We start from the raw sequence: 23,676 nt of genomic DNA, 5'->3' as shown, positions 1-23,676 counted from the left end.
GGAAATCGATGCCCATCGTTTTAATAGGGACCCAATGTATAATACCAATGATGACATGAATAGGGACTTTATTTTTCCTTGTGACCCTGGGGATGTGTTCGAGTCATCTGTGGACCCTTTCCTTCCCCCTTCTTGCCCCATCATCAATGATGATGAGCCTAAGAGTTTTCCTTTTTTTAAGCATGATCATGAGGAGAAGCAGCTTACCTGTGACACTCTTGGCCAAATATCTCTTCACCCTTCTGATCATGTTCCTGAAGACCCGATAGAGAATCGCACCCCTAGGAAGGTTCTTGATAGACAATTCATGGTTTGATCCTCCATTCTCTGTTTGCAGGAAAGGATTTGATTCTGTAAATTGGTGTCCTTCCTTTCCTCGAGGGTTCCTTTCTATGATATATGGGTCTCTTATTTTCCCACCTCCCACCCCTATGATCTTACATGTGATCCTTCCTATCCTTGTTTTTGGAATTATTATATGAGTATTCATAAGGGAAAATGTTTTTATATTGACCTACTAATATGTTGGTTCATTGGTTTTATGATTATACTTAGCACTTGCATAATGTAATATGCATATTAGAGTAGGATGCATTGCATATTTATTTTTGCATTAGAATTTAATATCATATTATGTTCTCATACTAGATTATATTTGCACCTTAGAATAGATTTTATTTCCTGTTGATTTTTATGGACTAACAAAAGCATGAGCGATCAAAGGACGCCATCAAAACAAGTTGCACCATTTTCTTTATTTGTGATGTGTAGGTAACAGGTCTACGGTCCCAAGAGATTGTTGGTGTTCTCATGACCTCCCTGTTCGAGTACATGGTTCGTGCACTCTACTGAGAGCTCATGTCCCAATTGGAGCCAGATGTTACCCACCACCAATGGGTGAACCCTATAGGAGAAATTTTCTCCTAGATTTGTCTTTAGTTGGCAGCCAACAACCCCTTTCAGCCACCTGATAGCTCGATATGCTCCTATTCTCCACCTCCTAAGCCAATCATTGTGTGCCCTCGCTCATTTGTTATGATTGTATGTTTGAAGGTGGGCCATCCAATCCCGAAGGTATGATTTTTCATTATGTAATTGGGTGTTTATGCTTGCTTTTCTTGGGCACATTTGGGCATAGATTAGTGGGAGGATTCAATGGAAAGAAAGGGTGTTGACTTGTGCTCTTGCTCCCTTGCCTCATAATGGGGGCTAATCTTGAATCCTAGTCCCATGGGATCTCCTCTATGAGCTATTAGCTTTAGGAGTGGCACTAAATGGGAAACGCTAATTTTGGTTGCACGGTCCCACTTCCCGACACCATATATCTCACTCCCCTCCGCTCATTACAAAGCCCTTTTCACATTTTCCCATCTGGGTCGACAAGGTGTTAACCACCCCCTCCCATTGTCCACACCTTGGGTCGGGCTTGGAACTATGCCTCGGAGGTTGATGCAACTAAAAACAAAGATAAAAGCATAATGTGGCCACACACAACAGGAAATGTACCACAAAACACAAAAGATGGTCGGGATAAAAGAATTTAGCACATGGGCAAAAGACAAACATGAGCTCTACCCCCTATCATTATGCCCATCACCTTGGTTCCTATGGCCCCTATGAGTGCCCCCCGCGTCATTAAGGAACCCATGATTGTCCCAACCCCTGGTGGGCGATGAACTGCCCCACCTTAAAGGGGTATTCACTGCTACATCTTACACATCATGCTCTCATCCCCTTGAGCCCCAAGCAATAGAAAGAAGAAAAATCAATAAAAGTCAAAAGGCATATGAAGAAGGGTGGAAAAACAAAAGCCGAGTAACTCATGTACCACGATTGCTCTCTCGTACATTCATATAGTGGGCTTCCTTTATTATAGCTACCCTTGTACATTCATATAGTGGGCTTAGAGCCTTCCCTTCTACCCCCCACTGCATTCCATCACTATTTCACATGACACCTTCCATTTGACGGATGTACCATTGACCTGTTAATCCCTTAGAGGTTGAAACCACCTAATAGGGTCCTTCATTAACCTCTCTTGTCGAGCAAGGCAACATTAGTACATATTTAAAGCCCATTTGGAAGGGCATGCCACTATGAAATGTCCACTTTTTCCCTTGATCAGCAAGCTTACTTACTCAATTATACTAATGAATTATTGTATTGGAAGGTGAGGAGACACATTGGATCTTATACAAGATTGCAGGTGGGTCTTCATCTTGGACTTGGCCTCCCTATACGGGAACCAAACCCTCCAGAGAGTCATAATGGCACTTGTAGGATGAGCGTTGAGAGCCATGGGCATCCAGCCTTGCAGAGCATTGATTACCACACCATGGACTCCTTTAGCACCACCACATTGCTTGTTCAAGCCCCAGTTATTCAGAGATAATGATGCACTTGGCTACACATTGCATCCGACACTTGGCAGTTGATCCAGGGCCCAGAGGAGGTTTTGTCTCACCCGGAGAGACATGGGAAGATATGTGTCATCTTCTAGCCCTCATTGATGAAGTATCAACTTGATCTCGAGCCATTTTGAGACCCATGAGACCCATTTGGAGCCCACTCAGCCCAACTTGGAGCTTAGAGATCTTTTGCAACATTCGAAGGGAAACCCCCTCTTATTCATTATTTTTGAGGCCCTCACCCTCATCCTCAGCGCATGAGGCCTCAACACGAGCCTTGGAGAGTACTTCGAATTAATTATATGGGCTAAAAGACAAATTAAATAATAATTAATGTTTAAGCTATCTTGGTTGGCTTGTAACCAAGGGTACTCACATCATTTGTTATGTTAGGGGCTTCTTTAGAAATTTGAACTATTCGCACTTGCATAAATTAGAGAGTCTCTCTCCCGTTCGAACTCATCACACTTGGGATTTTCGGCTACCTCATTAGAGGATTTTCGGCCTGCAATTTTGTGGAGAGATTTGGATGAAGCTGATGCATTTTGATATTTGGAAAAGTTCGTTCTCTATCTTGGAGCTTCTTTTTGGCATTCTTGTGGATGGATATACTCTTCATCATCTTGTAAGTGCCTTTTAAAGCTATATTTCTGAAATTATGGATGTCTAATGCATGGAATTTTATTCTTATGGTTATTATTGTGCCCTTATTCATGAAAAAGTGTTTAAGGCCTTGGAAATATTGGAAGATTTTGCATGTGTAACTCATAAGATAATGAATGAATGATGTTCCTAGAGCATTATTTGCATTTGCATCGTTGAAACTCCATAACGATTGCCATCGAAGTGTAAAAGTCTAAAGTTGTCATGTAGTTGCATCCATAGATAGCGAAGTTGCCTCTTTAGGCCTCCTTGAAGAGTGAAGTTACCAAACCAAGATCATTCTTTACTCCAATCCTCCCAATTGCTAGGCATTGGTCCTAAGTCCTTAGTGATCACATTAACTCAACGAAACATCTTTCTTTCCACCTATTTCTTACCTCGTTTCCTTGTCCCTTAAGGCTAAGGAAGCTTCTCTAGGGCTTGGTGCGAAATTCTCTAGAGGATTGTGTTTTCAATTTTGATTGGATAGACATCTTCTTAGTATCTCCTCTAGGCATTTGCAATTTTGGAACGAATTCTCATGGTGGAATCTCAAGAAAAATGATGCCCTAGCTATCACACCAAGTGGGAACCCTTGAAGTTGTCCTTCAACTTAGGGATTTCTTGAAGGTTTGTACTTTAGTAGTATATCATTCGAAACCTTTTCTCTTGACTATCTTGACCTTGGATGAACTTTTATCTCGTCAAATATCTCAACCCTAGGTCTCGTATAGTATTTATCTCAAGGGGTTTTTCGTGGAAAGTCTTACTAGCTTCTCCCAAAGCTCACACTTTAATTGAACCTTTCCATTGAATGAGCCATCCTTGCCTCACTTTGAATCCTATTATAGACACATTAATCACAAGTGAGGGATACTGGGACTCCTCCCGTCGGTGAAAATCTGAGAAGAGAAGGGGACATAGGTTGTGGTGACAGTGGGCCTTTGTCCCAAAGTGTTGTTGTGCCCTCTAGCTTTAGCCTATTTACTAGGCCTACTAGTTTTTGCAACAATAGAGCCAAAACCCTAATCTCAAAGTGACTGTCGGTCGAGATTAGATCTTGCCTCACTTGAGATCAATGGCTAAGATTAAAACTTATTCACTAAAGTAAATTACTTTACTTTTCTTAAATTTTATTAGCTCAATAAACCAATATATTATATGTGCTTTTTTCCTAAGTTAAACTTAGGCTCAGTTACATTATCAACTTGCTCAACCTCGAGCAAGTGTTCTAAGATGTGGGTGACTCCTGCACAACTAGACACAAGGCTTGTGCAAAAGTACCTACCCGAGCTACAAACTTCAACACTCCCTCTTAGTGAGGGAGGTGCTTCTGGAATAATCTCTTCCACTTGGATCTCTCTGATCCTACCACGTCATCCGTTGTTGTAGTTGCTCCTTCTAAACTAAAAGACTTCCCTACTACCTGCCTTGGAATCTAATCCAAAGACATGTTTCTCCCAACCATGCTCCTAGGATTCTGCTCCTGAGCATCCATCAATATTACCTCATACCAACTGGTCCTGACATATCTAGAAGAGGCCTCCTGTGTAATGACCCACTTCGAGTTATGAAGAACATGGAAATATTAGCATGCATAGGAGACATGCATATGATAGCTACATATGCATGTATTGCATGCACTGCACTAGTATGCATACTAACTAATTCTGGGAAATGTCCAAGTATAAGGTAATGAATAAATTATCAAAGTGGTAAGTAGATACCAATGTATTTGTGGAGCACTTGTTATACCACCATCTTAATATTACTAGTGCATTATTCAAAAAGAAGAGTATATATTGTATGTTGTCTATCAAATAAAATGAACTAACTATAAAAATCTTTAATGTTCTAAATTAAATTATTAAACTTTAAAAAGGGAAAGTACTAACTATAAAAATAAACTATAAAGAAACTAACCATATAAATTTTAAATTAAATATTAAAAGGGTAGAATTTAATAAAATATTAAATTATAATTATTTTTATATATAAAAGGAAAGTTACTTAACCTCGTTAATGTTCACATTAAAGGAGATATTAAATGATGAGTGTCAATGAATAAGAATATGACCGGGCCTCTTTAGCGATTGTGAGGAGCCACGTAATGGACAGACGACAAAAATTCATGCATCATTGCCAGGGCGGTGAAGGACAAAAAGAAGGTAATGTTTGAAATATAGGGGGGACAAAAGAAAATTCTGGGGGGAGGAGGAGACAGAAGGAAGGAGACAGAGGAGGAATTTACCAGAGAGAGACACAAAGGAAGAGCCTCATTGTTCTTAAATCTTTTGGGCACGGGGGTCAGATTACTTCAAATTTTGAAGTATTTTGGAGCTGGGAACTGAGATTGTGCCCAGTTTGGTAGGGAGGTTTTGGTCTTTTGGTAACGAGAGTGAATTTTGAGCTACAACATCTCAAGATCGACTTCAAACATGGAAAACTAGGTAGATGTTTGTGTATTAAATTGATAAATTCTTAAATTGTAGCTAGTAAAATTCTGGATGAATTTAGGAATTTAATTTGCGATTATATTTTGGTTTGGGCATTACATCCTGGCATCCTGCCCATCTTCTAGATTAAATTCTGAGTATTGATTTGAGGTAGCATCAAATGTGCTCTAGCCACGAAAATTGGTGGAGAGGCTAAGGCACATGAGATCTCCAATACCCAGAAATGGTTTGGGCAAATTCTAAACAGTTTGGGAAATATTAAAATAATTAATATTTTTAATGGAGTCCCTAAGTCTAAACTTAGGGAAAATAAAATATTAATGTGAATTAATATAAAACTGTTAAAATGGTCCAAAAGTCATGGATCAAGGCAGAGTTAATCTTAGTCATTGATTAGGGACTTAATCTCGACCGTTGATTTGTCAACGAGAAAAGTATAAGAGGAGGCTTGAGTGTCACTTGGAGAACACACCGAGTAGATCAAGAATTCGATTTTCTGGGGCAGGGCTTGCTGAGAAAATCGAAGGAGTGATTAAAGTTGTAACTGAGGGGCAGTTAATACAGAAGCATAGAGGCAGAGATAGTACTGGGAGGATCAACACAGAAGATACAGAAGCAGAGAGGCAGAGATAGTACTAGGAGGATCAACGCAGAAGTCGGGAGAGAGGGACGCAGAGCCAGCAAGAGGTTCACGCAGAGTTAGCCAAGGCTCACGCAGAGGCAGCCAGGAGCTGCGCAGTGCCTCAGAGAGCCAGCGTGGGTGACACAGTGGCTCTAAGGGTTGACGCAATGCCTCCAGAGGCAGACGCAGGACGAGCTAGGGTGACGATGGGCAGACACTGGGCCAGAAAGGGCTAACGCGGTGCCTAAAAGTTGACACTAGAGTTTTCGTGGGGCAGATAAGGAGCTTAGAGCTGTGGGATTGTTCATCCGAGGTTTCAGCCGGAATATCTGTCTCCGAAGGAGAGGTACTACTGCCGAGATTTTTCTCAGTTGGGTGAGCCGAATTTGGCACCCAGATTGTATTTTGAAACTGCTTAATAATTAAAACCCTCAAATAGCTGCAACGGTTTTCCCGCATTGGGTTTTTCCGGGGACATTAGTCCAAAAACAACGGTGTCACTTGTGTGCTTGTTTTGTTTCCTTCAGTTGATGATCTGTAATGTGCTGAGCATGTACTTGTATTTATTTTCAGTATTTACATGGTAAATAACTTGTTAATTAATTAGAACAAGTTGGCAGAAATAAATCAGAAAGTATATGAAGGGTTTCTAATGGGTTAGACTTAGAAATTCCAACACTGAGTCCCCAGTCTCAATTCAGTCTTCAGATCATCCTGCTCAATCTCCATGACTAACATCGATCCTTGATCCAAGATCTTCTTACAGGTTGGCCTTGCAAGCTGTACAACTTACCCTTCCTGACACCAAGCCTGATTGTTGTGTCTTAGGTAGCTCCCTTTGAATGTATGAATATTGTCCCTTTTGGAACTCAACATTATACCATGCATCCTCCAGAGTCGAGACTGAGAGCAAGTTCATCTTCAGCTCTGGGACATATAACACCTCTGCCACGTCCAAAGATACTCCTGATTCTAGCAGGAATAACATTGTTCCAACCCCCTTCACTACAAGTATGGTACTCATACCAACTCTCACATGTGCAGAAATTCCAAAAATTGGAATCCTATTGCAGCAACTGGTATTATTTCTTCTAATTGATAAATTAATTATTCAATTTATTGCTATGGCAACATCGAAATAAACACACTGCAACCTTCACAAATAAAATTGCGGAAAATAAATAGCGATGGAACTGAGAAAATACTAGCACACGCACACAATAAAAATGACACCATTATTTTTGGACAATTATCCCCAAAAAAAAAAAGTCAAAACCCAATGCAGGAAAACCAATGCAGCAGATGAGAGTTTTAATATTATGCAGTAGTGAAAATCTGAGTACAATCTGGATGCACAAACTAGCAATCCACTACAGGAGAAACTGGCCACAAAAATTAGTGAGACAAATTTTGTCTCACCCGGCACTAATCTAGCTCCGAAACTGGCCCTGAATGGGCTCCACGAAGCCCCTGCGTCAAGCATACGCAACCACTGATACGCTCTTCTTGGAACTACAATTGATCTATCCGTCTGCCAAATCCAGCCTCTGAGAATGACTCGTTGGTCCCTTTCAGAAATCTTCTCGACCTCCAGCAACTGAATCGACCCTCTATCTGGCCAAATCGAACTGCTGCCTCTGTGGATTCTGTGGAGCCTCACTGAGGAAACTCGACCCTCCTATAGCTGACTCTCTAGATCTAGAAAATCTCCTTTGAACTCACTGTCCCTGCCCCTCACTCACTGCTTTGATCTCTGGCTCTCCGGCAGCTAACTGTTGCTACTCTGGAAATCGATCTGCCAAGGAAATCAAATTTCTAGTGTTCTCAAGTATGTTCTCCAAGTGTCCATCAACTTCCTCTTATAATCCATTGTTGGAGCACCAACGACCAAGATTAAAACTTAATAAGTAGCTAGGATCATCTTGGAATTGATTCATGTGACTTTCTAGATGATTCTCACCTTTACTTAATTAATGTTAATTAATTAACCAGTTTTCCTAAGTTTAGACTTAGGCAACATTAAAAAATTGGTTAATAATCTAACTAAGTCACTTCTAGGTGAAATTTCCACAAACGATTTTTGGGTCTTGGAGATCTCATGTATTCTAGCATCTCCACCAAATTTTGTGGCTAGAACACATCCGATGCTATAAAAACTAACACTCCCTCTTAACAAGGAATGTGTTTTAGTGTTGCACACCCTGCCACAACACTCTGTCTCTGTATCATCTTTGTTATGTTGTTGATGTCTGGTTGTTGATGCCCACCAACTACTGCACAACTCTAATGCCAAATCTGTGTTGTTGCTGACACTGTCATACCGCTGCCAACACTGCATTTGCACTACAACTCCCTCTCATATGTTGTTGTTGCAACTGCAACATCTGCAACTGAAAAGCATCCAAAATACTGAATCAATTGTGTTCAGTATGATGCATCTGTCTCCCGAGTCTCTGACTGCTACTAGCATCTACACTGTTACTGAAGAATCTGCATTGCTGCCAACTCTGCACTGAGCCACCTGCTCTGCTGTCAATATTGCACTGCGCTCCTCAGCATATGACTGCTACTAGTCTACACCCGTCACTTTGGTACTAACTGCATCAACTGCACTAATCCATCCTGCTACTGAACATTGTGGGCCCCTGTAGCCAGGTAATGATCCATGAGGAAGACTCCTCAAGGACCCTGCCCAATCTGTAGCTCTTTGGGGCTACAACTCCAAGTCAGCCAACCTCACTCCTGGAGGTATGGTTGCCAACATCGCGAAATCTTCCTCCAACCTGCAGGACAACCTGTCGATCTCTGCAGAAGTTGCCTGCTTCTCCGACTTGTTCTTCTTCCTGAGAGGACACAGTGTGTTGTAGTGATCAAGCTCACCACACCTAAATCACTTGACCTTTGACAGGTCCTTTTTCTTCCTTCTTTGCTCCCCTTGCCCCTAACTAGGACCCTTTCATGCGAGGGCCACATGTTCCTCCTCCTTCACCACTTTCAATCCACTGCTAATGCTACCACTGATGGAGCTCTTTAGCAGAGCTCGCCTCAACTCCTATTGTAAGTCTGACCACATCATGTCCCATTCTAGTAGCTTGTCTTTGCCCAATATGTTTTGGACAAAAACTCACCACTCCTCGGAGACACTATTTAATGCCAACCTCACTAGCTCTATTGGTTGAGGCGCTGCCCCAACAGTTGCAAGTTGGTCTCAGACCTCTTGAATCCTAGTGAGGAAGGGATCTATGCCTTCCCCTTTCTGCATCCTGATGCATCTCAGCTTCTCCTCCGGGAACATCTTTCACTGCTCAAAAGTGCCCTGATATAGCATGGCGAGAGCATCCCACTTCTCTTTGGCAGTGTCCTTGTTAGCTATGTGTGAGACTATATGGTCCCAAACTCCCTCCAAGATCAACCGCTTCGCCTTTTCCATTTCCTTCATGTATTCCTTTAGCTGATCCGCATCCTAGGGAACTGCCACAACGATGTCTATGTAGAGCTTTAGGCCATATTCATCCAACAGGAAGGACATCATGGCATTCCAAATGACATAGTTGGAGGAACCCTCCAACCTATCCTGATCTCTCGGCCCAATTGTGGCCATTTCTGATCAAGTCAAAAACTCCCTCTTTCCATGTGCTCAGTTGATGCTCTGTTATCCGCACTCCCTTCTGGAATGCGGGGCTCTGCTAGTTGCTACTGCCAAACTGCAACTAGAAATTTGAACTTCCAAGACTCAAAATTCCCTGAGGAAAAATTTTCCTCTGCTATGTGTGCTTTTCTCTTCCACCCGACACAGATTCTGCTTCTGCAACCTGCAGCAAAACTCTCTACGTCCAACCAGAAATCTGCCCAGCGAAAAACTGAGTTGTTGCAGCTCCCTTTACCTAAGGGAATTACTAATCTGGGAGATTCAAAAAAAAATTGCCTCCTGCACTGAAAAATCAAACTTCCCCAAGCAATTCGGCCTACCTGGCAATAAACTGCGTTGCCTCAAGAATTTCGGCCTACTACTCCTTCTCAGCAGCGAAATTCTTTCCTTCGCTTCTGAGCTCCCTGGCTAATCACTCACGCTCTGATGCCATGTGAACATTCCAAAAACTGGAATCCTATTGCAACAATTGGTATTATTTCTTCTAACTGATAAATTAATTATTCAGTTTATTGCTACGGCAACATTGAAATAAGCACACTTCAGCATTCACAAATAAAACTACAGAAAATAATAACAATGGAACTAAGAAAATACTAGCACACACACACACACAATAAAAATGACACCGTTATTTTAGGACAATTGTCCCCAGAAAAACCCAATGCGGGAAAACCAGTGCAGCAGATGAGGGTTTTATTATTATGCAGCAATGAAAATTTAAGTACAATCTGGATGCACAAACTGGCAATCCACTGCAGAATAAACTGGCCACAAAAATTAGTGAGACAAATTTTGTCTCACCTGGCACTGATCCCGCTCTGAAACTGGCTCTAAATGGGCTCCACGAAACCCCTGCAACAACATCTACGTCAAGCCTACGCAGCCACTAATACACTCTGCCTGGAATTGCAACTGATCAAGCCATTTGCCCAATCCAGCCTCTGAGAATGACTCACTGGTCCCTTCCCTTCCGGAAATCTTCCCAACCTCCAGCCGTTGAATTGACCCTTTGTCTCACCAAATCGAATTGTTGCCTCTGCGCAGCCTCACTGAGGAAACTCGACCCTCTTGTAGCTGACTCTCCAGATCTGGAAAATCTTCTCTAGACTCACGGTCTCTGCCCCTCACTCACTGCTCTGATTTTTGGCTCTCTAGTAGCTGATTGTTGCTACTCTAGAAATCGATCTGCCAAGGAAATCGAATTTCTGGTGTTCTCAAGTATGTTCTCCAAGTCCCCATCGACTTCCTCTTATAACCCACTGTTGGAGCACCAACAACCAAGATTAAAACTTAATTGATGGCTAAGATCATCTTGGAATCGATCCGTCTGAGTTTCTAGATGATTCTCACCTTGACTTAATTAATGCTGATTAATTAACTAGTTTTCCTAAGTTTAGACTTAGGAAACATTAAAAAATAGGTTAATAATCTAATTAAGTCACTTCTAGGTGCAATTTCTAGAAACGATCTCTGGATCTTGGTGATCTCATGTATTCTAGCCTCTCCACCAAATTTCGTGGCTAGAACACATCCGATGCTACAAAAACTAACAACATGCATGTCTGAATCCGTCTCTGAAACACTAAGGAACACTTCCTCATCCCCACCATATGGTAAGATGCCCCACTATCTACGAACCATGCATCTTTCTTGATTGTCTCAGAAAAGCATGACACCAAGGCAAAGTTCCTCTCGAAATTCTCAACCAATTCATCCATTTGTGCAGTGGTTGTTGTGGTTGTCTTTCCCTTGCCCTTCCTTTTGTCTGGACACTGGCTCACATAATGTCCTGGCTTGTGACATGCAAAGCACTTGACTTTTCTCATGTCCTTCTTCTTCCCATCCTGAGAGGATCCTCCCTCTCCTTTGTTCAATTTGGTAGCCCCCTTGCCCTTTCTTACATGACTTGAAAGAGCAATGTTCTCCTCATCCCTTTTACCTTTTACCTAGCTACCATGAAGAAACTCCTCACAAGTCTCCTCCTGGGTGAAGTCATCCCAAAACCTATCCCGGGTTGGGAGATTCTCCTATGCCATGACTCCTTTAACGAAGGTACCCTACTGCTCTGTGAACCCATTCAGAGTTGTCCTTACTAGTTCTTAGTCTGACAGAAGCTAACCTACTACAACATGCTCATCTCGTACTTGAGAAATTCTTGTGAGATAAGAAGAAACTAACTCATGCTTGGAGATCTTGGTGCCCTTGAGATCCTCTTTTAGCACCATCTTTTGGTTCTGGTTGTCGCTTTGGTATAACTTGGTCAACACCTCTCATATTTCTCTGACGCTTTTCTTACCGAATATATGAGGAATAATATGGTCCTTCACTCCATCCAGGATAATCCTCCTAACTTTCACGTCCTTCTTATTATGAGCGGCCAGAAGTGTTACATCAATAGGACGAATCTAAGTTTTTGATACAAACTCTCAGATCTCGTTTTCTTTTAACATCAATGCAATCCTCTCCTTCCAAATACTATAGCTAGACAAACCATCTAGGCGATCTTCAAACTTGAGAGTGGTCACCATCTTGTCTAGCTAATCAAACCATGTCAAAAACAAATTCACTTGGTGAAGAAGTTTCTTGTGCTTCTTTTTAGGTTGTGTTGTCACTACCAATCAGTCCATTAGCAAATTTTGCCCACGATTTTTGTTGTACTTGTGGGGCTACTTCCTTGACCTTCCAATAGATCCTCTATTGATCATAGCACCTTGCATGTCACCGCCTTCAACCTCAAACTACAGACTCCTCGGCCCCCTAGGTTACGTCCTCTACCTGTTGGATGTAGAATTGTTACCCCACCTGCGTGCTTGCAGGTCTCTATCGATGTTTCATGCTATATCTTGGCACGAATGTTGGCAAGGCCTGTGCTACCGCCCAGCTGCTATACCGCCCTATACGCTCGCCTCTCTGAAGCACTGCGCAGTTCTTGGTTGCCTCTGCATGAGCCCTGGCTGCTACTACGTCACTCTCTCTGGCTCCTACGCTGATCTCCCGGCACTATCTCTGCCTCTCTGTCTCTCTATACTCACTACCCCTCAACTGCAACTCCGATCACTGATTCTATCTCTCTTAGCAAACCCCGCTCTAGAGAATAGAATGATTGATCATCTGGTGTACTCTCCAAATGACCCTCAAGCCTCCTCTTATACTTTTCTCGTTGACATATCAACGGCCGAGATTAAGTCCCTAATCAACGGCTAAGATTAAATCTGGCTTGATCCATGTCTTTTGGACCATTCTAACATAGTTTTATATTAATCCACATTAATATTTTAATTTCCCTAAGTTTAGACTTAGGGACTCCATTAAAAATATTAATTATTTTAATATCTCCCAAACTGTTTAGAATCTGCCCAAACCCTTTCCAAGTATTGGAAATCTCATGTGCCCCAACCTCTCCACCAAATTTCGAGGCTAGAGCACATCCGATGCTACCACAAATCAACAGGCTGAGCCATTCACCCTGTACACAGCGCACCATTAGGGGAGTGTGAGTCGCCCTATGGTCGCTTGTTGCTCCAAGCAGTACCCCAAGTCCCCCGGAGTTCCCAGAGCTCACTGCATGCATCATGCAGGACCTTTATAAGAAGGTTTCTCAACGACTCCAAGTCGTTCGAGAAAGTCACAAATTTAACCTTTCCCCAGGGGCTTTGATAGAATGTCTGCGACCTGTACATCAGTCTCAATGTGATAGAGCCTCCTCGCTCATCAATGTACCATATCCCAGATAAGGTAGTATCTGATGTCTATATGCTGGAGCAATCATAAAATAAGAGATTCCTCAACAATCGAATCCCTCCCTTAGTTGACACAAAGGATCCCGGTGGTATCCATCATGTGTACAAACAGCTTGTTGAAGAGCTTCCACAACCAAGTAGCTTCACACGAGATCATACTCGTAGCTATGTATTTGGTCTCAGTGGTGCTTATAGCAACTGACTTCTGCTTCCTGCTCATCCAGGATATCGAACAAATCCCAAAGAGAACTAGCACTTGGAAGTGCTCTTGCAATCCTCCACACTGCCTGCCCAATCAGCATTCGAATAATCATGCAGCTTCACATTTCCAGCAGTGTATCTCAATCCATGAGAGATTGTGCCCTAAAGATATCTCAGAAGATTCTTGGCACCAATCCAGTGAGGCTCAACCATATATGAGCTCATCATACTAACTACAAATCATATGTCCAGACGGAAATTCACCAAGAACATCAACGCGAATGAGTTTATGAGACTCAGAGGCATTTCCCAAATCTGGTCCGGCATCACTACCATATAACTTCTGAAAGTTAAGATCCTCAAGGTAGTCACGGGCTTGCAGTTTACCATTCCACATCCGGAATCCAACTCCCTCTTACTTCTACAAATGAGAGAGTCTGCACCTGTTAGAAATAGGTCGTCCTCAAAATGTGCCGGTATGAGAGGTCTATCATCCACAACCTTCAAGCAAAGGTTTGGATCGGCTTCACTCTTAGTGAATCCCAGCTTCATCTGACAGCTATCAATCCTCTCATACTATGCCCGGGGTGTTTTGCTTCAAGCCATAGAGGGCTTTCTTCCACCTGCATACATGAGATTCCCGATCATGAATCTCAAACCCCTCGGGTTGTTCCAAACCTGTGGACCTGCTACATGAGGGGAATGATCCCCTTGTAAGATTTTCCTTCAGTACATCTCATACATGTACCTTCATGCTCTTCTTGAATTCAGGCATCCCAGTCACCATCTGACTCACATCGTGTAGGGTCCTATAATAAGTAGACCTCCGGTGCTATAGATGAGATGTGTCAACTGACATGGTCCCCAATGGACCATCCTGCAACTTGATACAAATTGCCAACCCCGAACCCATGAGTAAAAGCATCTTTTGAAAATTCTATTTTCAAACACGTACCTTTCCAACGATGAATGCCACCCTGAAACCTTTGACTTCCATTGCCGAAATGGACACCAGGTTCTTCTTGCGATCAGGTACATATAAGAGATTCTATAAATGAACCGAGTCACCCTCATTCAATTGAGGGTTAATATTTCCTACACCCTTTCCGGAATAGGTGGCATCAGCTCCAAGTATAATCTCACGATTGTTTCCATCTCTACCAAATTAGAGAGAGCACCCTTCTATCCGTTGAAGTGCTTTGGAGCACTACAATCAATAAGCCAGATTCCCAAAGAATCTGAAGGAGAGGGCCAATACAAGATAACGCTTCTTTATCTTATCAGAAACAACATTTGATTCTTCATACCTGGGGTTCCTTTCTTTCTCTGAAGAGTCGGTCATTTCCTTGATGACCTGCATTACCTGTCATTCCTCTAATCATTGAAGATGTCACTAGAATGATTGTTATCATCATCAAGTGATGTTTCCCTACCTCGAACACTCCTTCGCATAATGGCCGAACTTATTACAACCAAGGCATCTGTCTTTCTTTCCACCCTTAGATCCAAACTTCCCATTGAAGTGATCTTTAGGCCATCAGAAACTTCCGCTGCGCCATTCTGATAACATTCTCTGCTTCAACTTCACCCTCAGTGAATTTGAAGAGGGATGAGGAATCCATTGATCCCTTTGTCCTTTCCCAACTGTCTTTGGTGATTGCTCTTTCACTCTTGCTTGGGCATTGTCTTCACCCCAGCTCTGATACCATGTTAAGTTTAGGTATGTTCTATGCTTAGAGCAATTTATTTAAATTTTCACAGTTAGCTCAATATCTTTTCCAGATTAGCAATCACATCAGCATTAAAGTAAACTGCAGATAGAACATAAACATAAATCGCTGAAGACAAGCCAAGACAAGAGGACACAAGATGTGGCGCTAGCTAGGGACAAACCCCAATGTGGGGAAACACTTGATCAATTCTTCTTATATGTTCTTCAATAGTTCAGCAGAGAGAGAGAGATAGTACATTTACAACAGAAGTCAACACTTTGACTTATCTAGATAAGAGCATAAATCATCTCTAACAAGATGATACATGAGATCAGTTGAAGACATGCTGCTTCAACTGATTCTCCAAGGTGACTCCTTCACCTATCATTGTGCTGCATCTCATCATCATGTTGCACCTCATCGTGCAGCACCATGCTGCACATGCTTGCTGTCCCATTGTGCCACTGCTGCACAATGTCATGGCTGTCCCGTTGTGCCACTGCTGCACTATGTCATGGCTGTCCCATTGTGCCACTGTTGCACAATGTCATGGCTTTCCCATTGTGCCACTGCTGCACAATGTCATGGCTGACCCATGTATCCACCATGAACCATTGCAACACTATGTACTTCTTGTCCTCTGTATCCACCATGAAACATTGCAGCACTATGTTTGCTGTCCTATGTATCCACCATGAAACATTGCAGCACCATGTACATTTCTATCCTATGTATCCACCATGAAACATTGCAGCACTATGTACTTGTTGTCCTATGTATCTACCATGAAACATTGCAGCACCATGTACATTTTTGTCCTATGTATCCACCATGAAACATTGCAGCATTGTGTTTGCTATCCTATGTATCCACCATGAAACATTGCAGTACTATGTACTTTCTGTCCTATGTATCTTAGCAGCACCATGTAGCCCAACTATCCCATTTACTAGGACAGTTGTCCTGGGCATATTTCAGCCCTCAAACTCTCCATGTTGTCCCTGTTTTTAGGTGGTTAGGATTGCGGCCTACCAGAGTCCCATGTTGTCACCTACAACCCACCTTTTCGCTGCCCCAAACAACCTTTCTACCCTCGGCCTCCTTTCAGTAGCTCGGTGCCTTGTTTTGGGCCTTAAAACAGTCCTCCCTTTCAACTGCATTAGGCCTGCGTCTAGGGCACCATATACCTGCAGCTAGGGCACCATTGGTATGTTTAGGACAACGTCTATCTTCATCTTAACATCGGCTAGGATACCCTTGAGATAACGTAGGTTAGGGCTTCCTTAGGATAGCGTTAAGGCTACCTTAGGATAGCGTTAGGGCTGCTTTCTTGCACTGCGTTTGCTTGCACTGCGTTAGGGATGCCTTTAGGACAGCGTTTAGGGCTGCCTTAGGACTTCGTTAGGGCTGCCTTTAGGACAGCGTTTAGGGCTGTCTTCCTTGAGCTCCTTTAGCTCAACGCATAGAACCCTTCCATCGCTTCGCTGGCCTGCCTTCTTTGCTGCGGCTAGGGCAACCTCTTTTCCTCCAACGTCTAGGGATTCCACTCCTAGATTTCTCTTCCACTAAAACCCAAGACAAGTGGAGAGAAATCAAGATAGAAGTGCGTGTGAAATGACACTCAAGTCATCTCCTTTTATACTAAAACGTTGAGCACATGTGGGGTTTATTTGGTCGCTGGCTGACCTTGACGAATTGTCCCATAACACAAACAAATTCATAACTCCATGAATACTTATCGGAATCGGATGATCTTTAGATCAATCCTACACCTCTCGATGAAAGGGATCCAAGAAAAATATCAGTTGCCATAAATAAGATGACCCACATGGAGTTTGGCCCTAGTTGCCAATTTTAACAATTAAGGAATTGTCTATCTACAATGAATGATGCAACGAGACATAAGGGTTTGAACTCTCTCCATTTGCTCCCAATTCCCTGAAGTAACCTAGGTCCCCAGACCTCTCAACCATAAAAGATAGTGAGTCTAATTTTGTGTCCAAAAGGTGCATTTTGGACGTGGTATTCTAGAAGTAACCCTAGAAGCATCATCTCTCAAGTAGGGCAAGGGATCCATATCTCTTATTCAGTCGAGGTTGGAAAGCATTTCACAATTGGACCAAGGCCCAAAAAACTATATGTCAAGTATGTATAAATCATAGTGATCCTATATCTTCCCGTCGAAAGTGGAAGTGGTAGTCAGAGAGAGTACACTTCAACATGTTGAAGATCATAACCTTAGTTCCGAAGTTAAGCATCGCCTGTCAGAGATCACAAAAGCTATATAGGGCATCAATTTGTTTCTACAACACCTCAAACAAGGAGACCAAAAGGATCACGTCATCGGTAAAATTAAGCAAGGAGATCAACACATGGTGTACAAGATCGCATCCCCATCCTATATGTGCTCCCTAAGATAGAGATCACTGCAACCTATGCTTGGGGGTTCAATTGACCAGTCCCAGATTCAATGTCAAACATGATGCCCAACCCCGACTTAGCAAAATGTATGGATCTTTATCCATGCTCAAGTGCAAGTTTTTTCTTACACACAATCTAGTTTCACCTTGACAGAAAAAGATTCAAAAAACAATAATATTGCAGCTCAAGCCCATTAAATATGATCCCTACATTGTTTTACAAGTTGTGAAAGCCAATGCTTTTCACCCAAACTTGCGAACACTCTTCAACGATCATGATGTTGATATTGCCGATAACCTCAAACTATATGAGTAAACACATTTGGAAGAGGAGATCCATATGCTACAACTGCAGGATGTTATTCTGGAATTCCAATCTCTACTCCCAGGGTATACACTGCAGTATTTCATACTAGAACGAGCGCAAGGAGAATGAAGTAACAGCATAACTGATTAACATGAAAGGAATTCTACCTTCTCAAGCCAAGTGGGTTTTCCAATCCACATTGAAACAATAACTTTTCACTTCTTTAACAAAGACTGGGGGAAATTTCGCAAAGACAAAACGAAAAGTACTCTATATATATTTTTCCTCGGTGTAAAATATCAATGTATTTTTATTTTGTATCATGTACAAACATGTTTACAGTTCCACATCACCCTTGTGAATTCCAAGAGATGCATTCTACACCCCAGGTGGGAGTGGCACTGAATCATCAACACTTCATTTATGTGTGTACCCATGAATGTAACTGTGCATCGGGTTCGCTGAAGATGGACACTGGATCCGATATGCACCTCAAGGCAGTGAAACTCGAGAATGCAAGTCTCAGGTTACACAATTGAGCCTAAAAATTCGAGAACGCAGGTCTGAAATTACACGCATGTCTGATGTATCAGATTTTGGATGATAGGTAACGTCAAATTTTGCTAACTCGAGGTGCATATCAGACCTGGGTATAGATGAGTCAGTATGAACACTTATTATGATGCCTGTACGCACATGTTTTGCACTATATGTCTACCCGATTTCTCAAACGCTCGCAGCAAAAGCAATTCCCTTTTTCTTAGATTAAAGTTAAACATATTGAAGATGTGCCTGGTCACAATGATAGTATATGATAATATAACCCCCACTAATAATAATAGCCGTATAATTTTCCAATTAAACAAAATTTCCCCTTTATAACGAATGCATTTCCAAAGTCTGTTCAAATTTAATGGTAACAAAAGCCCTCAACCCTAAACCATCATATGTATTTCTAGCAATTTCATGATAAAGCCCAAGTTGAATTCAGCCTTTTACTCATTATTTCAGAAAATGATGTGGCACATTACACTAGTATGGCTTTTTTGGATTTCATTTCTTGTTTCCTTCTCGAATCCACAGAACCTAAGCCATGCCATGGTGTGCAGCCCTGTGATAGATTTCTTTCTTGAACAATACAATGTCAGATGATTACTTACTCTTGTTGTTCTGGTCTCTGTGAATATTCTCCGCCATGGCTACCTGCTTGAGTCTTATTCTTATCCAACCTGCTTCTCCTCTGTCAGAAATAGCAAATAGTTGGTATCCTTGTCCCTTACTTCTCAACCATATGTCCCTTAGTTCTCAACCATATGACATACCCATTGACATTTGTTTGTGGAAAGCTCGGAGAATTTCCAAGTCATTTTTTATATAAATTTTCTAGGAAAAAATCCAAAATCAGTTTTGACTAATTAATGGTCATGTTGGTGGATTGACCGTCGGATAGGCACCCTCGCACACGGAACTGAAGATTTCTATTTTAATGTGTTGAGAGGTCTTCTTGTGGGTAGAGATATATAAAATAAAAATAGTTCTATATTAAAATAAAAATGATTTTAAATTAAAATAATAAAAATAAAAAATTTATGTTATTATTATTATTTTTTTGTTGAGTAATTAATTTAAATTTGAATTTGGTGAAGTTACTAGTCAAAAATGACTTCTAGATTTATGATCTATGGTATTAATATTCTAGATTATTAATTGTATTTATGACTCTTAGTTTTAGATTTTGAGCTCTAGGTTATATTCATGTAACCTAGAAATAACAAATTTTGACATCTTAAATGACCACGAGCTGATCATAGGCCTTTAGTTATAATTCTCAATTTTGTCATGCATAGAGATACCATAGAAGATAATCCTTATAGCCAAAAGAAGTTAATCTTTGATAGAAATAAAAAAAGATCTCTTTCTAAATGAATTAAAAACTAATTTGCTTCCTTTGTCTAGTACAGACAACATAGGAGATCTCTATCATAATTTTACTACAACCCTCTCATATTCTATTAACAAGTTCTCAACTAAAGTTTCAAGTAATAAAAAAAATAGCAAAACCAACCCATGGTATGACAAAGATTGTAAAAGTGCAAGGAGAGCAATTAAGGAAGTTGTTGATGAATCTCTTAAAATTGGCAAAATAAAAATATACAAAGCCCTAACTAAAAGGAAAAAAAGGCAGTATATTCGTAAAAGACAAGAGAATCTCTTACACCTCTCTAAGGTAGCTCCTAAGAAATTCTGGAGGCAGATTCTAATTAGGAAAACTAAGATAATAATAAAATTGCTTTACACGACTGGAATTCCTATCTTAAAAAGCTTTGTGAATCTCCAAATGTCATGGATAACTTTGAAACCCTGCTCACAATGAAAGAAGTTTTCTCATTAGAAGACATTGATTTTGGGGTTAATCGCTTGGCTAATGGGAAAGCTAAGGACATTGAAGGTTACCATGCGGAAATCTTAAAAATTGGAGGTCTTGTCCTCATCCCCCACATTCACAAGCTTTTCAATCAAGCGGTCAAGCAAGGGTTCCCTAAACCATGGACTCAAAGCCTCATTATCCCTAATTTTAAAAGTGGGGATACAAATAACCCCTCTAATTATCGGGCAATTATGATCAGCCCTCTCCTAGCCAAGTTATATGGTATTATTTTGGAAAGGAAGTTGAGCATATGGCTTGAAAGTGAAGGTAAGCGAGCTAAAGGCCAAGCGGGTTTTAGAAAGCAACACTCAATAATAGACCACCTCGTTATGCTTAGGATCATTGTGGAGGAATGCCGCAATGATAAATCCAATCCCTTTTGCTGTTTTGTGGACTTTAGAAAGGCTTTCAATACGGTTCCTAGAAACAACCTTTGAAACAGATTAGAAGAGCTAAAGGTTCCTTTCGAGTTGAGAGTTGCCGCTATGAGGTTATACGAGAATGTAATTTCCAAGTTAAAGAGCAATGAGGGTTGGTCGAAAGATATTAAGTGTAATATCGGAGTTAAACAAGGTTGCCCCCTCTCCCCTACCCTATTTGGCATTTACATCGACAAGCTAGAAGGTTGTTTAGAGGAAGTATGATGTGTTAGCACGATCTTAGCTGGGATAGTCATCATCCTTCTTCTCTATGCTAACGATATTGTTCTTCTCGCAAGGTGCCCATCTGATCTTGATAAGCAACTTATACTTCTTAAGGATTCTGCTACACCATGGGTATGATTGTTAACAATGACAAAACAAAAGTTGTGATTATCAAATCCAAGAAGGACACTTACGCTAATTTTATGTATGATAATAGTAACTTGGAGGAAGTGTCTTCCTACAAGTACCTAGGAACTGATATTCATCACAAGCTCAATTAAAACTATAGCATTGAGAAAAGGATTAATGGGGGATGGAAAGCTTATTTTGGTCTTGAAAATAATTGTAAAATGGAAAACCTCGTAATGTGGGATAGAAAGAAGTTCCTCTTTGAAACTTTAGTCACTCCGGTTATCTTATATGGATGTGAGGTTTGGGGTTGTAGCATCTCTAGAGAATCCTGGAGAAAGATTGAGTAAATCCAGAAGCGTTTTATATTGTATAACCTCAAAAATAAAAGCAACACACCCTATCCTATTCTCCTTATAGAAGTGGGTCTTTCCCCTATTGAGAGCCTAGCTATGACTAGGCTTCTATTGTACAAGCACAAACTCAATAACATAGGAGACCATAGACTTCCTAAGCTAGCTTTAAACTCTAGCCAAAACCACCTAAGGCTCAAATGAGGTCGATATAAAGACACCAGGGCCTGGTTAAACCATTGGGAGATCGACGAGAATGTTGCATTGCAAAACATTAATAACATTAAAAATATTGTTACTTCTAAGTTCAAAGAAAAAAAGTGGTGTGAGAAAGATTTAGCAGCTAAAAGAAAATTAAGATGTTATAAGGAGGTCATCAACCCCACACTAGAAGATCAAAAGTATCTCTCTGTTTTAACTAGCTCAAAGAAGAAAATTAATATAGCCAAGATTAGAACAAACTCTCATGAGCTCCATAGTGAAACGAATCGTTGGGCAATTCCTAAAACACCATGGATGGAAAGGTTTTGCCATCTTTGTGATAATATGAACATCGAGGATGAAAATCACTTCCTCTTAGAGTGCCCCACATACAACCACATTAGATCTCCGTTTCAAAATCTTTGTTGCAATACTGACCTTCCTAGCCTTTTACATTGTCAAAATTACAGTGAGCTCGGGAGGCTTCTCTCCAAGCTTTTTGAGCATAGGAATAAAATCTTAAATCAAACTAAATAATTCATTTCTTTAGGTCCGATAGACCAAAGTTTGGTCTCAGTGGACGTCAACCATCATCATCATCATCATCATCATCATCATCATCATCATCATCATCATCATCATCATCATCATATAACCTATTTAAAAAGGGAAATTAAACTAATTTAAAATCATCATAATTTAGGATTTACTAAACCCCAAAAGATATTAAATCTCTTGAAATACAAATCTCTTTTAGAATTTAAAAGAAAAATGTTCACATTAAAATGAATCTAAACTAGTTAATATTTCAATTTTAATATAACATTGTAAATATTTTATGCTAAGTAATAAAATGTATATATAAAATTAATAAAAAATTAATCAAATTAATTTAATATTTAAGTAAATTTGTATTTTATTAATTTAATATTTATGTAAACTTGTATATTATTATTAAGTATTGTTAATGCATAACATTATAATGAAGCTAATTTTAAAATCATTTTCTAACCATAAATATGATTAAAAATTAATATAAATATGAATAAAGTTACATTGTAATTTAAATTTATTGAATAACATAATAAGGTAAGTATTTTCCACTTCTAAATTGATTGAAGTTATTAAAAAATTGATATGAGGATGGAAATTATATGGCCATATTTTAATAATTAAAGGGAATTTTGCTACAAAATTAGAAGTCAATTTCTATATTTTTTTATTGTGGTATTATATTTTTTTAGGATGTAAATAAAAATAGAGTAGTCTACCAAATTCACAATTTTGTTTGGAAATTAGTGAAAATTCGCATGATTTTGGCAAAATTCCGGTATAAATTTTGGGAAATCTGGGTTACAGTTGTCAAGCTTCAAAATTTTGGGTGTCCCAACGGTTTTTGATGGTGTTGAATCCATTTCCACCATCAAAATGGTGATTCAAACACCCTTATGATCATAATTTTTTAAAGAAAAAATGATCGAATTTTGGCGAGAAATGAGTTTCCAGTCAAAATTGTGGCCTCAGTAGACAACGCTAATAAAAATTCAAAAAAATATATTATCAAAAACAATTCATAATTATGAGTCATTTCACTTAATCATGCATAGTTACATGTTTTCTCCTAACAATACATAACTACTCTCTACAAGCGATATCAAACTACGTCTACATTTGAATAACTAATTATGCATTTATTTGTCAAAGCCACATTATAGTGTGATTAATTACAAAACACGGTGGAAATGTCTCTAACTGGAAAGG

At 40.3% G+C, this 23,676-nt stretch overlaps 1 protein-coding gene across 1 annotated transcript in view; it reads right to left on the bottom strand.

Annotated features, from left to right (window-relative positions):
* Positions 1-19,551, bottom strand: part of HEMG2 (Flavin containing amine oxidoreductase family) — a 525,695-nt gene extending 506,144 nt beyond the window's left edge. Inside the window, exon 1 of the mRNA XM_089438658.1 lies at positions 19,321-19,551. Coding sequence (XP_089294784.1) covers positions 19,321-19,357 — 37 coding nt within the window. The 5' untranslated portion in view covers positions 19,358-19,551. The remainder of the gene's footprint in view (positions 1-19,320) is intronic.
* Between the last annotated feature and the right edge of the window lie 4,125 nt (positions 19,552-23,676).

The sequence above is a fragment of the Pinus tabuliformis genome, chromosome 9, assembly GCF_031772625.1.
Source record: "Pinus tabuliformis cultivar Carrire ecotype Pingquan chromosome 9, CPIR1, whole genome shotgun sequence".
Lineage (NCBI taxonomy): Eukaryota > Viridiplantae > Streptophyta > Pinopsida > Pinales > Pinaceae > Pinus > Pinus tabuliformis.
The sequence above is the reverse complement of the archived record's forward strand: the minus strand, read 5'-3'. Positions and strand labels throughout refer to the sequence as shown.